General features: G+C 43.5%; 1 protein-coding gene across 2 annotated transcripts in view; it reads left to right on the forward strand.

Annotated features, from left to right (window-relative positions):
- WHRN (whirlin) overlaps nucleotides 1-12,146 on the forward strand; it is a 45,281-nt gene that overhangs the window by 16,706 nt on the left and 16,429 nt on the right. For both annotated transcript variants that reach the window (XM_088146955.1, XM_088146956.1), the window contains 3 exons: nucleotides 6,408-6,533; nucleotides 10,319-10,524; nucleotides 11,639-11,675. In XM_088146955.1, coding sequence (XP_088003081.1) covers nucleotides 6,408-6,533; nucleotides 10,319-10,524; nucleotides 11,639-11,675 — 369 coding nt within the window. The remainder of the gene's footprint in view (nucleotides 1-6,407; nucleotides 6,534-10,318; nucleotides 10,525-11,638; nucleotides 11,676-12,146) is intronic.

Here is a 12,146-nt window from a genome sequence, read left to right on the forward strand (position 1 = left end):
GACCCTACAACTCCAAGCAGACTGGCCAACAGTGAGAAAGGGAGAAAGCTATAATTCAACAACCTCAGGAAAGCTGGAGACCCCATCCCTGTTTGGGGAGGCTCAGGAAGAGCTAGGAAGTTAGTTGGGTTATGTTCCTTTAGATCCCGCCTTATCCTGCTGGCCTTCTAAATGGAAGCAAAATAGCCTTGAACCCAGAACTGCTTTTTGAGATAATGAGCTGTTTCCCTTCAATTTTGGAGAGGGAAAGAGGGTCAGTTTTCATACCCCAGCTATAATTTAAGCGGCAGGAAGCTTTGCATCCTCTGTCCATCCTGTGTTTCTCTAGCTGTGAAAAAAGAAATTATGGTCCCAGCATGAAAACGCTTGTACAGAAATAGCCTGTCTTACCTTACCCCGAGGGCAGGGGTGACATCTTTGACCAATTGCATCTAGCTGGTGTTGGGGAGCGTTTCCCCCCCCCCCTCTCTTTCTCTATCTTTCTGGAAGGGTGCAAGGACAGAATCTTTATTGGTTCATTTTAAGAGCCTTTGCGTTTTTGGATAGATGCCTGACCGAGACCTCAATTGCACCTGAGCCGGTTGCTCGTCAGTGACGTCAAAGGTCCTTTCTATCCTTTATCTTTAGCTTAAAATGCAAAAAACATCCCAGTGACAGCTCTCATTCCCAGAATTAGAAACGGACATTGCAATCTTCTGGGTTAAAAATGTGAGGTTTATTCTTAGCCAGGAAAATTACGAACCTTTTTTTTTCCTTTCTAGAAACAAGTCTCTCTCTCTCTCTCTCTCTCTTCCCCTTCAATCTCTAGAAAAATAACTTTGCAGATGTTTCTCTAAGTATTTGCCATGATTCTTCACTTCTACCACCACAGCTAGCTGCCATAAAAGGCCAAGGGAGCATGGAAATATTTGGGCCAAAAATCACATGTCCAAGTCAAATCTTTATTTCAACCACAGACCAGCATAAGATAACATCAGTCGAAGGTTGCCTGTAGATCTTGAGGGATGTGCTGGGGAACCCATGGAGATAGACAAATGGGGAATTGGAGGTAGCCCAGCAGAAAGTGGCTACCCTGTCCAGAATAAAACCCACAGTTTTCTTAACCTTCTGTTCATTTTTTAACATTGTTAACATTTAACTGCAGTGTGAATGATCAGCCTTAAAATGTCTACTGAAGCTAAAATTCTTCAAGCACATTTATCAATTGGTGATAGAAAGCAATGAAAAAAAAAAGGGGGGGGGTTAAACCCAGGAATGGTGATGTTATAAATAGACAAGAAGTCCTGAAGATGTGCAACCACCCGGGTCAAGATCTGGCTCTCATAACTTAGTAACTATGCATAGGTGTGTAGAAACAAATCTGAACGCTGAGCCAGGGATCTCTCTAAAGAGAGGTCAAGGCAAACATGTGAATGGAGGGACGAACCACCGTTGATTACAGCTGTGTGAAAATTCAGTTTGAAACAGGTGCCTTTGAATCAACTCAATCATTCAGTTCATATTACCGGTCCTCAGATCACAAAGGAGAGAGATGTAACATCACCAGGGAAGGACACAGAAAACCAGCTCCATTTGCAAGCATAAAATAAAGGCCATTTGCATAATTATGCAAAACTAAATGCATACATTCCATCCGCATTCAAAGCAGGGGGGAAAAGCCTATTAGAAATGGGGAAAGTTGCCTTTTTTCCCCCTTCATTGCTGAGACTCAGCAAGCATTTAACAGCAAGAAAGCTTGTGTTCGTTGAGTTCCACACCAAAGATTGTGCTGTGGGTGTGTGTCTATGTGTGCGCATGTGAGAGGGAAAGAGTGATTTGAAAGCACCAGCAGGAGCATGACTCAGCAAGAGAATTGGAGCATGTTTGCAAATAAATAAATGACAGGAATTGACGCCACTTTTCCCATTGTCCTTTCAGGGGAGGGAGAGAGCACCCCACTGATCACTTTCCCCACAATTATTGTCTCCTTTTATTCCTGCTTTCTCTCCCTCCTTCTCTTCTGATCTTTATGCAAAGCCTAAAATTATTACTGGCTTCTGATTTTGGTTGCTACCCGTCCTTCTGCTTCAGTCTCTAAACTTAGCATTAAGCAGTTCCGACTTTTCCTTCAGCACGGGACTCCTGTGCAAATACGTCCCCATGCCCTGCAAAAGGGTTTGGACAACAGCTGTCAGATCCATGAAATCTTCTCTGTCCCCGTCTTTCCCTTTCTTCTTCCTTTAATCAACATGCAGCAACCTGGAATGAACAGGGGACCTTCAGATGCATTTTCAAAGAGGAGAGAGAGAATTGTGAAGGTGGAAGGGAGCAGAAGAATCACTTGATTCAACCCTGAAGGGAAACCAGTCAAACCATCTACGAGAGAGGGCTTTCTGGTCTCTTCCTTCAAAACCTCCAGAGGCGAAGAACCCACGCTTCTGTAGGTTGACTATCTGAGCCCTGTGCAGATCTGACTGTCAGGAAGTTTTCCTTCTATATCAATGAAATCTAACCAGCTGCCCCTGTTACTTCTGGTCCTACCGTACTTTCTCTGGCCACAGAAAAGAATTCCTGTCCATCTTCCCTATGCATAGGGACATGGCTACCATGTCTTCTTAGATGTGGCAGTTGCTCTCCATTCTGTAAGCATCTTTGAAAAAATTAGTTTTTTTGGGGGGGGGTTGGCATTCTGTCACTTGGAGGAGAGACTGCATTGTTTGCATCATAGAGGGATCATGTGGGCTCTTTTTAGTGCTCACCCTCAGCTTTGAGATTCTCAAAGCATTGGTTGGCTACTCCGGCAGAAGAATGCTGCATTCCAACTCTTCTGGTATCATCCAGCAGGAGATCATGTTCTTTTTTCAGTGCACGGCAGCGCCTGACCAGCCTGAGTTGACTGCGAGAAAAAGCTAAGCAGGTTGATGTGTGCCTGGTTCACACTAAAATGAGAGACCACTAGGAAAAGGCAGGACTCTAGATTTTATTGAAAAATTAAAAACAAAACTCTCGGAAGATGGTGGCAAACCCCTTCTCCTCTGGCACCATAAAAACAACACAGACATGTCCAAGACATCATTGTGAGTCAAGCTGGACAGTATAGTTTTCCATTTTTTTAAATTAAAATCAGGTTCTTTGAAAGTCAATGTTTATTTTTTTAAAAAAGTAAAGGGACATGTTTTGTAAGAGTATGTTTCTCATGCTCTTGTAGACCTGCCAGTGAGAGGGCATGAAAGTAGTTATATCTAAAGAAAATCTCCTTGTCCTGATGTCCAGGCATCTGAGAAAGGAAACAACGAAGCGTGCATAAGCTGTGTGTTTTGCCACAAATGGTGAATCTAGTGTAAATTTCCCAATATGCTGAATATGTGCGTACCCAGAGGAGTGAATATCTCTGCGCTCAGCGTTGATTGCCTCGGCTGAACAGTTGAAGGTCAGAGTAACTGGTAACCTCCAATTATTCTGTCTTTCCTAAGCCAGGATCTACTGTCTATTTTCTCAGGTTCACTTCATCAGGAGTGCTAAATTGTTCAAGGCGAGTGTTAATAGAAGCACTAGCTGTGCCAGAAGGGCACATCAGCCCACAAGCTGGACAGAAGCAAGATGTCTTTGGAATCTGTCCATCTGGGCCAGTTCCCAACCCTGTTTCTTACGTGTGTTGTATCTGGCAGGCCATTGCTACATATTTTATTGATGAGGGAGACCAGAGTGAGCCTTTGAAGCTGGCCCTTGGAATCATGTGATCTTATCCAGCCAATCCCTTTTACTGCTGCTGTCTTTAAAGTCCCACTTCAGCTGCACTGCTTCGGTGGGATGTGGCATGATGGGCAAGGATGCCCTCCAAGTGTACTTCTGTGTCACCAGGGTAATGATGTGTGTACAAGAGACAAATAAGATGGAAAGACTAGAGTAGATAGAGTGGGTAAATCCAGGCTTAAATCCAGGTTTAAATCTGGGTTCCTGGATGACATGTCTGGATCTCTCTATCAAAGGTGCATATTGGTAAAGTCAACAGACTCTGACCTCCAAAGGAGAGATCAAAGTTCACATTGGCACAGCTGATTTGCTGGGTATGTATAACTCAGAAAACTTGTGGTCAGCAATAACTGTCCAACTAGCCATGATTTGTTTAATGTGGTTTATTGAATAAATCACTGTTGTCTGGGTTCAACAATAGCCTCAATTATAAATCATGGTTTACAAGCCATAAAGACTGGGTTCAAGCAACAGGACCAACCAAAACCAAACAACCGATATTATGATTCTTATACTGAGTAAGCCATCTCTTTCTCTCCTTTCAGTTCTACTCACCTCTTGGTGACTTCATGTCTATGTTGTTTACTTAGCAGCAAAAAGAGTTTGCCATTGCCTTCTGCCAGAATGGTCTTTCAACTTTGCAGTTCAGCCTTAAGATTTCCAAGTGCTAATCAGTTGTGCTTAGCTTTCTCAAGGTCATCTGCATTCAGCTAGTTGCTGCCATCAGCTGTAAACATAAGTCTTTCCAGAGTCAAACTCAATTCCTGATTTTTAAGATCAGCCAAGGTCTGCACTTACTCATCTCACAGGAGTTTGAAGCTAAAACAGGACTTAGGGACATAATGTAATGGTATGTGGGAAAGATCTTGGGAGATTGGCTCAAGAGACATGGCCAAGGGAATGGTCAGATAAGAGATAGCATCGCCCACAGCTGCATAATGGACGCAGCAAGAGGCTAGAAGAGACCCTCCCTAGTTTCTCAGGCTATAAAGGAGAGGGAGAGAGCATTGTACTTTCAGACTTGAAAGATTCTATCAATGTAGCTTTACAATAAAGTAGAATTAGCTCATCTGGTTGTGATTCCTATCAGGTTTACCCTGCGAAGCGGACATATACACACTGTCTTCATCTGTTTGGAGGAAGGCCAAAACCTGGCTTGTAAGCAGCCATGATGATTGCTATTTATACAGCCTAAGTTTCCAACTTTAATCTTTGCAATTACAATCCTATAAAACGTAGTTCTTTCCCTAAAAAGTGCTGTTTTGTCTTAGTAATATTTAAAATAGCCTTGGTGTGGCTTTTAAAAACAATGAACCCCATCCCAATGTTCCAGCTCTTATTAAACTTATCGAAGTCTTTCACTCCTTTAAAATATTTGCTGGTTGCTAATGTCCCTAATTAATATGGAATTAAAGCTCTTCTCTATTTCCTGATTTGCAATAAACAATGTCTGCTCCCTGCAAATGTTGGGTAATTTTTCTTTCTCTCTCTCTCTGACTCAGATAATTGCTCCCCAGCCTAAAGAAAAATAAATTCATTCCTTTAAGTTATCTGATTCTTCGCAGCATCTCTGCTTAGAGCCAGCAGCCGTGTTTTGTCAATAAGGCCTCTGCCATAATATTTCAAAAGGGGGAGGGGAGGGGGGTTGCCCCTTCCCTGTGTCTGCTGAAGCTGTACTTAGCCTGAATTTTAATCAAAATGATATCTGCTTTTTCTCTCAAGAGCGTTAGGTATATGAGCCTGACTGCAAAAAGCAATTAAAACGTTTGCCATCCCAGCCTGTTTGTGTCTCCCTCCACCTGTTCAATGGAACTCAGGGGTGTTTTCAAGCAATTCATGTTTGCACTCTGGCTAGATGAGTGGGCAGCTTTAATTACCCACCCAGGATAAGTAAAGCTGATATTCCCAGTCTCAGAGCTTGAATTCAACCAGGGAAACGTTTAAGGAAAATTCGTCAAGTGGGTCTGCCCGATAGAGACCCAAGGAAGAAAATCTGGAGGAAGTTAAAAGAACAGTTCTCTCATTCAGCTCATGAGTACCACCGAGATCGTTGGATTAATCTCCCATTTTGTTCCTTTATGGCAGAGGAGTGAGCAACCTATCTGGCTCTGTGCAGGGAGAGGGGGATTGAGCATTGCAAAGCAGGGTAGCCAACTCAGGTAGTTGGTAGTTTCCATTGGTTCTTATCTTGAAGGTAGACATAGCTGGCTGACCTTCTCTGGGCTCATAAATTAAGCAGAGTTGGACCTGGTTAATACTTAGATGGATGCCTGTTTACATGGAAAGGCCAGGACTGTGGATTAGGCTGGGAAGTTGAAAAGACATCCAGAAAAAACTTCATGTAATCACTGGGACTGCTCAACATAAGGAAATCTTTACTCAGCTCAGGAAATTTCCACCAGTGTTGCATGGACCAATCCTGCTTAATTAGTTCATGGGTCAATGCCTTATTTGAACCCAAAAAAGACATTTTCCCACCAATCAAGTTAGGAGCTTGTTGAACCAAGCACCGTTCACATTCAGAGCTCTGAAGCTCAAGTTATTCCAAGCAGCCTTCGTGAATTAGAATGCCATGGACAAGGCAAGACCTGAAAATCGATAAGGGTCACTTCCCTGTGGAAAGACTTTCCTTATGGACAATCCAATAACTACTTTTTTTTTCCTTCTTGGTGCAGGTCAACCTCATGTTGGATGAAGGGCGATCGCTGGGCCTCATGATTCGAGGGGGATCAGAATATGCCCTTGGGATTTACATCACGGGTGTAGACAAGGGCTCTGAAGCAGAAAACACCGGCTTGAAGGTAAGTTCAGCTGAGACTCTTGGGTGGATCTGGGAGGGTCACAGTTTTGTAGAAATGAATGTATGTAGATATACTTTCTGAAATATATCAGGCGACACCTCCTTCAAGTTGAACTTTACCTTTGGTGTCTTCGTGGACACATCCATGTAGTTTGTTTGGTGGCATTATGGACGTGGTCTGCCCTCCCTTCCTCTAGAAGCAACTTCTCTGGTTTCCCAACCATCCATTTACTCAGAGAAGCATCTCAGAGAACACCACCAACAGCCAAAGCAACTTCTCCCAACTCCAACTACAGTAGTAAGCACACTCAACAAAACCACCTGATCATTCAAAAGAAATGCTCAGGCACTTTGTGAATAAGGTAGAATATCAAAAGCCTTTTTTTCATAGAAGGAGGAAACTTCTAAAACCATTCAGCATAGCACTAATTGGAAATGTTTGCCCATTTCGTTCCTCTGCGAGATCCTCAATCAGATTAGCAAGGATGGTACTCTGGGCGAGATGGTCAGAAAGAAGATACCATCTCTGTACTTTCAGTTCAGCCTAAGCTTTATGCCCATTTTCATTAAAATGAGGCCAGAGGTCTCATTCATCCCATGTTTCCTTTCTCATATTTCAAGGTCACTGCCTTCAATTCAGACATATTCATGATCAATATCCGTGTTTTGTCCTTCTCAATGGATCATGAGGTGGCAGAATGCAGAGTTGTGGGGGCAACTCTCCAACTCTACCAATGGCATTTTCTGTTCATTTCTTCATTAGTCTCCCCTGACACCTCCTCTCCTCACCAGCTGCCTGGAAAGAAATTTCCTCTTTCTTTCCTGGATCACAGAATCTCTTGTTTTTGCAAAATGCCAAATGGTTTTCATGCAGGCGACAGAACATTAGGCTCAGGGAAGAGATATAAAATGATCACTGCAGGTATATAAAGAACATTATCTTCTACAAATAAATGACTTTAGGTCTTCAGTTGACTGTTATCATTTCCATCTGTTCCTTTGCCCCCCCTTGCAAGGAGAAGGTAATTCACAACCCTCCCAGAGTAACGCCTAAATTTCTATTTCGTTCTTCTCCCTGCCCTTTGCAAACTGAACTCTCTCTGATTCTATGACTTTCCTGCTACTCCAGGTTACGTTATCTTCTGGTTAGCACAGCCATTTTTGGATACAGAATAGATCTTCTCCCCTTCATTCCTGTTATTTGTCCCCAGAATGGCTTGGGCTGCTTGGATGTTGAAAAGAACCAGGAATAAGGATGGGGGAAATGTGGTGGTGTCTTTTTAGGGACACTCATCCATCTGGAGAAATCTTGGGGACTCCCAGATTTTATAGGAAACATCGGGAGCATGAGATTTTAATTTTGCTACAGGGAGATAATTCTAGATGTTGCAGCTGCTAGTTTGGTGAGAATCAGGTGACCCCTGGATTGCAGAAAGTTGCTTGTTTTGACTTTCAGCCTTTCATTCTACCAGAGCAGAAATGATCTTCCCTCTTTGCACATTTCCACAAAGTCTGTCCTAGCAGAGACGTGATAGATTGCTTGTCATCTGATCAGAGGAGAATAAGCTGAGGCTCATGGCAGAAGGTTTCTCTTCTCTCTCTCTGGATGGAAGTAAATATCTTCCCCCATCATAGGGCAGGAGAGAAACAGAGCATATATCACACAGCCCGATTGGCAATGAATTATTCATCATGACCTAGCTTTTAATGTGCTGGATGTCACACCAGAGCAAACATTGCACACTGGTGCTGTTGGAACACCATCTCTGAAGTCTTCCAACAACTCCTTGTTCCTTCTGTTTCTTGTCTCCATAGTAGATTCCTGGTTACCAATGGACAGCAGTACAGATGTTGTAAAAGGGCTAATTAAGACCGCATAGTTTCTTTCCAGGTATCTCCCTCACCCCCTTAAAACCTGCACATGCATGAAAATATCATGCTCAGTAGAGAGGACCAGTGAAAGATTCACGATGGCAATAAAATTCCTTAATGAGATTCTTTCCCCCCGGCTGTCTTCTTGCGGTCATCTGACTGGAGTGCAACGTTCGCCTTGTTTTAGAGACGGCAGGCTCTGTGAAAAGGATTGTGAGTTGATGGAAAGAGGCCCTGGAGAGATCTAAAGGCTCTTTCCAAACTGCTGGTCTTGCCAGCGGAGACTGGTAGTTGATTTCAACCAGAAACGAGAAGGAATAGAGATTGGGGTATGAGCTGATCAATTTTCTCCATAGTTATGAGTCAGCTGGCCCTGAAGCTGTTACATGAGAGAGAAAATTCTGCAACACCTTTAACCAGGTCAGTTACAACAGGTCAAGCTTTGTTCATTTTCACCTTACTTAGATTTGTTATGTGTGTTGTTTAGTGTGTTGTATGAATCCAGACTATTTAGTTGGTTTGCAGTTTGATATTGTAAAATAAAAAAAAGGGGGGGTGTTAAATCAGTAACCACATGATGTGTCTATAGGAATACACCTAAGTGCTGGAAAACTATAGCTCTAACACCCAACATGGGGACCCAACAGCTTTCCATGCACTGGAAAGTCCACTCTGGAAAATCATGGTGTTCTGCATGTAATGAAATCGGGGTGGCTTTCTTCTACATTAGAGTAACAGAGGAAGGGTAATAGGAAATCATCTCTCCAGCACCCTGCAGCCTCTGTGACTCCTCATGTGTCTGTGCAATCCCAAGTGAAGCCAAGGGGAGGGAACTTCTCCTGTTGGGCATTTTGAGATGGGAAAGTGTGGGCAGCCAGGGAGGCTGTGGAAGGATAGAGGTTGGGGAACAGTCAATCCTCTCTCCAATCATCTGCAGCCTCCCTGGCTGCCCACTGTTTCCCATCTCAAATGCCCAACAGGAGAAGTTCCCTCCCCTTGGCTTCACTTCACTCCACTCTTTCATTCAAGCCTTAGAAAACACATCAGAATGGAACGCTTCCCAGGGCGCTTTCTCAGATGGGAAGTATGGGCATAAAGGGAAGGTGCAGAGGGATGGAGAGATATCTAACAAGAAATCATCCTTTGTACAATATCCAGCCTCCCTGGCTTTTCACCCAGGAGCATGAATAGAACAGAGATAGTGCGCTTGACCGTCCTGCCTGAACAACAGGTGGCTTGCTTCAAAAAAGCATCATGTATTCCACCCTTCTGCAGCCACAGACTGGATGGTCCTAAACCTGACAGGTGATGTATTGCCTGTTGAGAGGGGGAAAAGGCAGAGGAAAGAGGGAAAGCTTTGTGTTGTCACTCCCACCTGTGAACAAAAGGAAAATCTTGCATAGGCTGCTGATGGTCTTCTACATCATTCAGTTGCTGGTGGATCAAGAGACAGGAAAATGAAATGAGAATATTTGGCATCCTAATGACTTGAGCAGCTGTTGAGAAAGCATTCAGTTGAGAGGATTTAAATAAGTGTTCTGCTCCATCTTTTCCCCCTTCCCCTGAATGTGATCTGGGAAAAGGGAGGGAGAATTAAGCAACTTCTTTCAGATATCTGTCATCCTGATCAAGCACAGCTAGTCCCAGCACACTGCCTCTGAGAGTGACGGTAATATGTGGGCATTATGTCTAGATGAAGGCTGTCTCCTCCATGATACCTCCATGTGGTAGCCCCTAGCCATGCATTCTGGTCAATATGGGAGTTGATGGCCAATGTAGATAGAAGATGCCAAGTTCCAAAGAGTTGCTGTTGATATTACTGTCTTGATGAATCAACGCAGATACCTTTGATAGGTCCATTTCCCAAGGCTTCCACCTTCCAATGGGAGCTTCTTTTTGGCTTTCTCTATACAGGTTGGGGACCAGATTCTGGAGGTGAATGGACGAAGCTTCCTCAACATTTCCCATGACGAGGCAGTGAAACTCCTGAAGTCATCTCATCATCTCATAATGACTGTCAAAGATGTGGGGAGGCTGCCTCATGCTCGGGCCACCGTGGATGAAACCAAGTGGATAACTCCCAGCTCCCAGATTGGAGAGACGATGGTCAATTCAGCAGGGTTTGTATATCCCCAGATATAGTTCGTTTGAAGGAGTGGTTTGTTATAAGCATAGTACGTTGAGCATGTCACCATGGCTTGTTTCATAATAACGCTCAGCTTTGTAAGAGGGTAGACAACTTCCTGATAGCCAAGGGATGCCCCATATTTGGGGAAGGATTAAGGATCCCAAATTAGATGGTATGGCTGGTCCAGGGAAATGAATTAGGCCCTTTTGTTCTTTTTAAACAGTGCCATGCATATTTCAGGGCTTACATTATAGTTTTGTTGGTTTCCGACTTCAGAATGGGAGGAAATTGTGCTGTCAGTGTTCAAACTCCAAGAGATGCACAGAGGGAACAACAGGGGCTGCATGAACAGTTTTTGAATCATTGCTTCCAAACCCCAATTGCTTGGATTGCTACAGAATGCTAAGATGAACCAAGTCACAAGAACAGAGCAAATTGGGAATAAAAAAAAATCTTTGGCCAATCTTCTGGAAATAGCCTAGAAAGTCTACCGGCATGTTTTGTATTTCGTACCTTCTATGACATCTGATTCCCTAATGAGAGAGAAAGAAAATTACGTTGGAGAAGCAGGAAGGAGGATAAAATAATTGCGAATGGTAGTGCCTGCCCTCCCAAAACCATAAGTATTATGAGATACCTATCACTCTTTCTTCTCCCTTTTTATGAATGGAAATTCATTAGTTCAAATCATAATGGACCAGGGGTATGGCAGTTATGATAATCATGTACCTAAAAGAAAATATTGATCCAATGTGCAGCTGCTGTAAAAAAGGCAGCTTCAGAAGGAAAGTAATTCCCCTTATGTAAGTAATGCCCTTACATAAACTTATAGTGGGACTACACTTGGAGGACTGGGTACAACTACAAAAGGGGCAGCCAAAGTGAGAAGGTGGTTGTCATCCTCCTGTCCATATCTGTGAGGTTCTTAAGTGGATCTGGTGGACACAGTAGGCTAAACCTGATGAGTCGTTGCTCTGATCCAGCCACAAGACGCTTCTGATGTTCTTGGTGCACATCTGATCTTCAACATCACCTACCGGCTAAGATTTCCATCTACCTTGATTTCTGACTTTCTTTTTGGTGATAACAGCTGCCTTTCATTCCAGGGCCTCTGGAGATCCTGTGGGAGAGATGACGCCAAAGGTAAGATGGGCAGGTTAAGGGACATTTTGAAGGTAGGGTCCTATTCTGTTCTAGGGGTATCTTATCACCAGCTATTTTTCTTACTGGAAAGAATATGAGTGAACCATAAGCCCTATCTGTCTCATTCCTGGGGGGTGCTGGGACTTCAGCAGCATCTGGATGTCCAGTTGCTCACTCTTTCTTAGAGCCAAACCACGTGACGGTTGATTTGAGCACTCGTTGATTTCCTTAAAGACAAAGATCTGGGAAGGTAGTGAACTTTTGATCAAGCGTCTTCTGTCACATTTAAATGATTCCTAATCGTTTCTTCCCCTTGAATGCTGACAGGCACATCTGAAAATGTGGGAGAAAAAAACAAAACTGTTCTAGGCATGTTTGCAAAATGTCTGCTACGGGGGTTATAAATTAGTAAGCAAATTAGTGAGACATTTCCCTGCCATATCCCCAAATGCTCTCTCAAACAAACCCAGG

Source organism: Python bivittatus, unplaced genomic scaffold (assembly GCF_059951505.1).
Source record: "Python bivittatus isolate LINGU-HERP-01145 unplaced genomic scaffold, Pbiv_v1 ctg000160_np1212, whole genome shotgun sequence".
NCBI classification, from domain to species: domain Eukaryota; kingdom Metazoa; phylum Chordata; class Lepidosauria; order Squamata; family Pythonidae; genus Python; species Python bivittatus.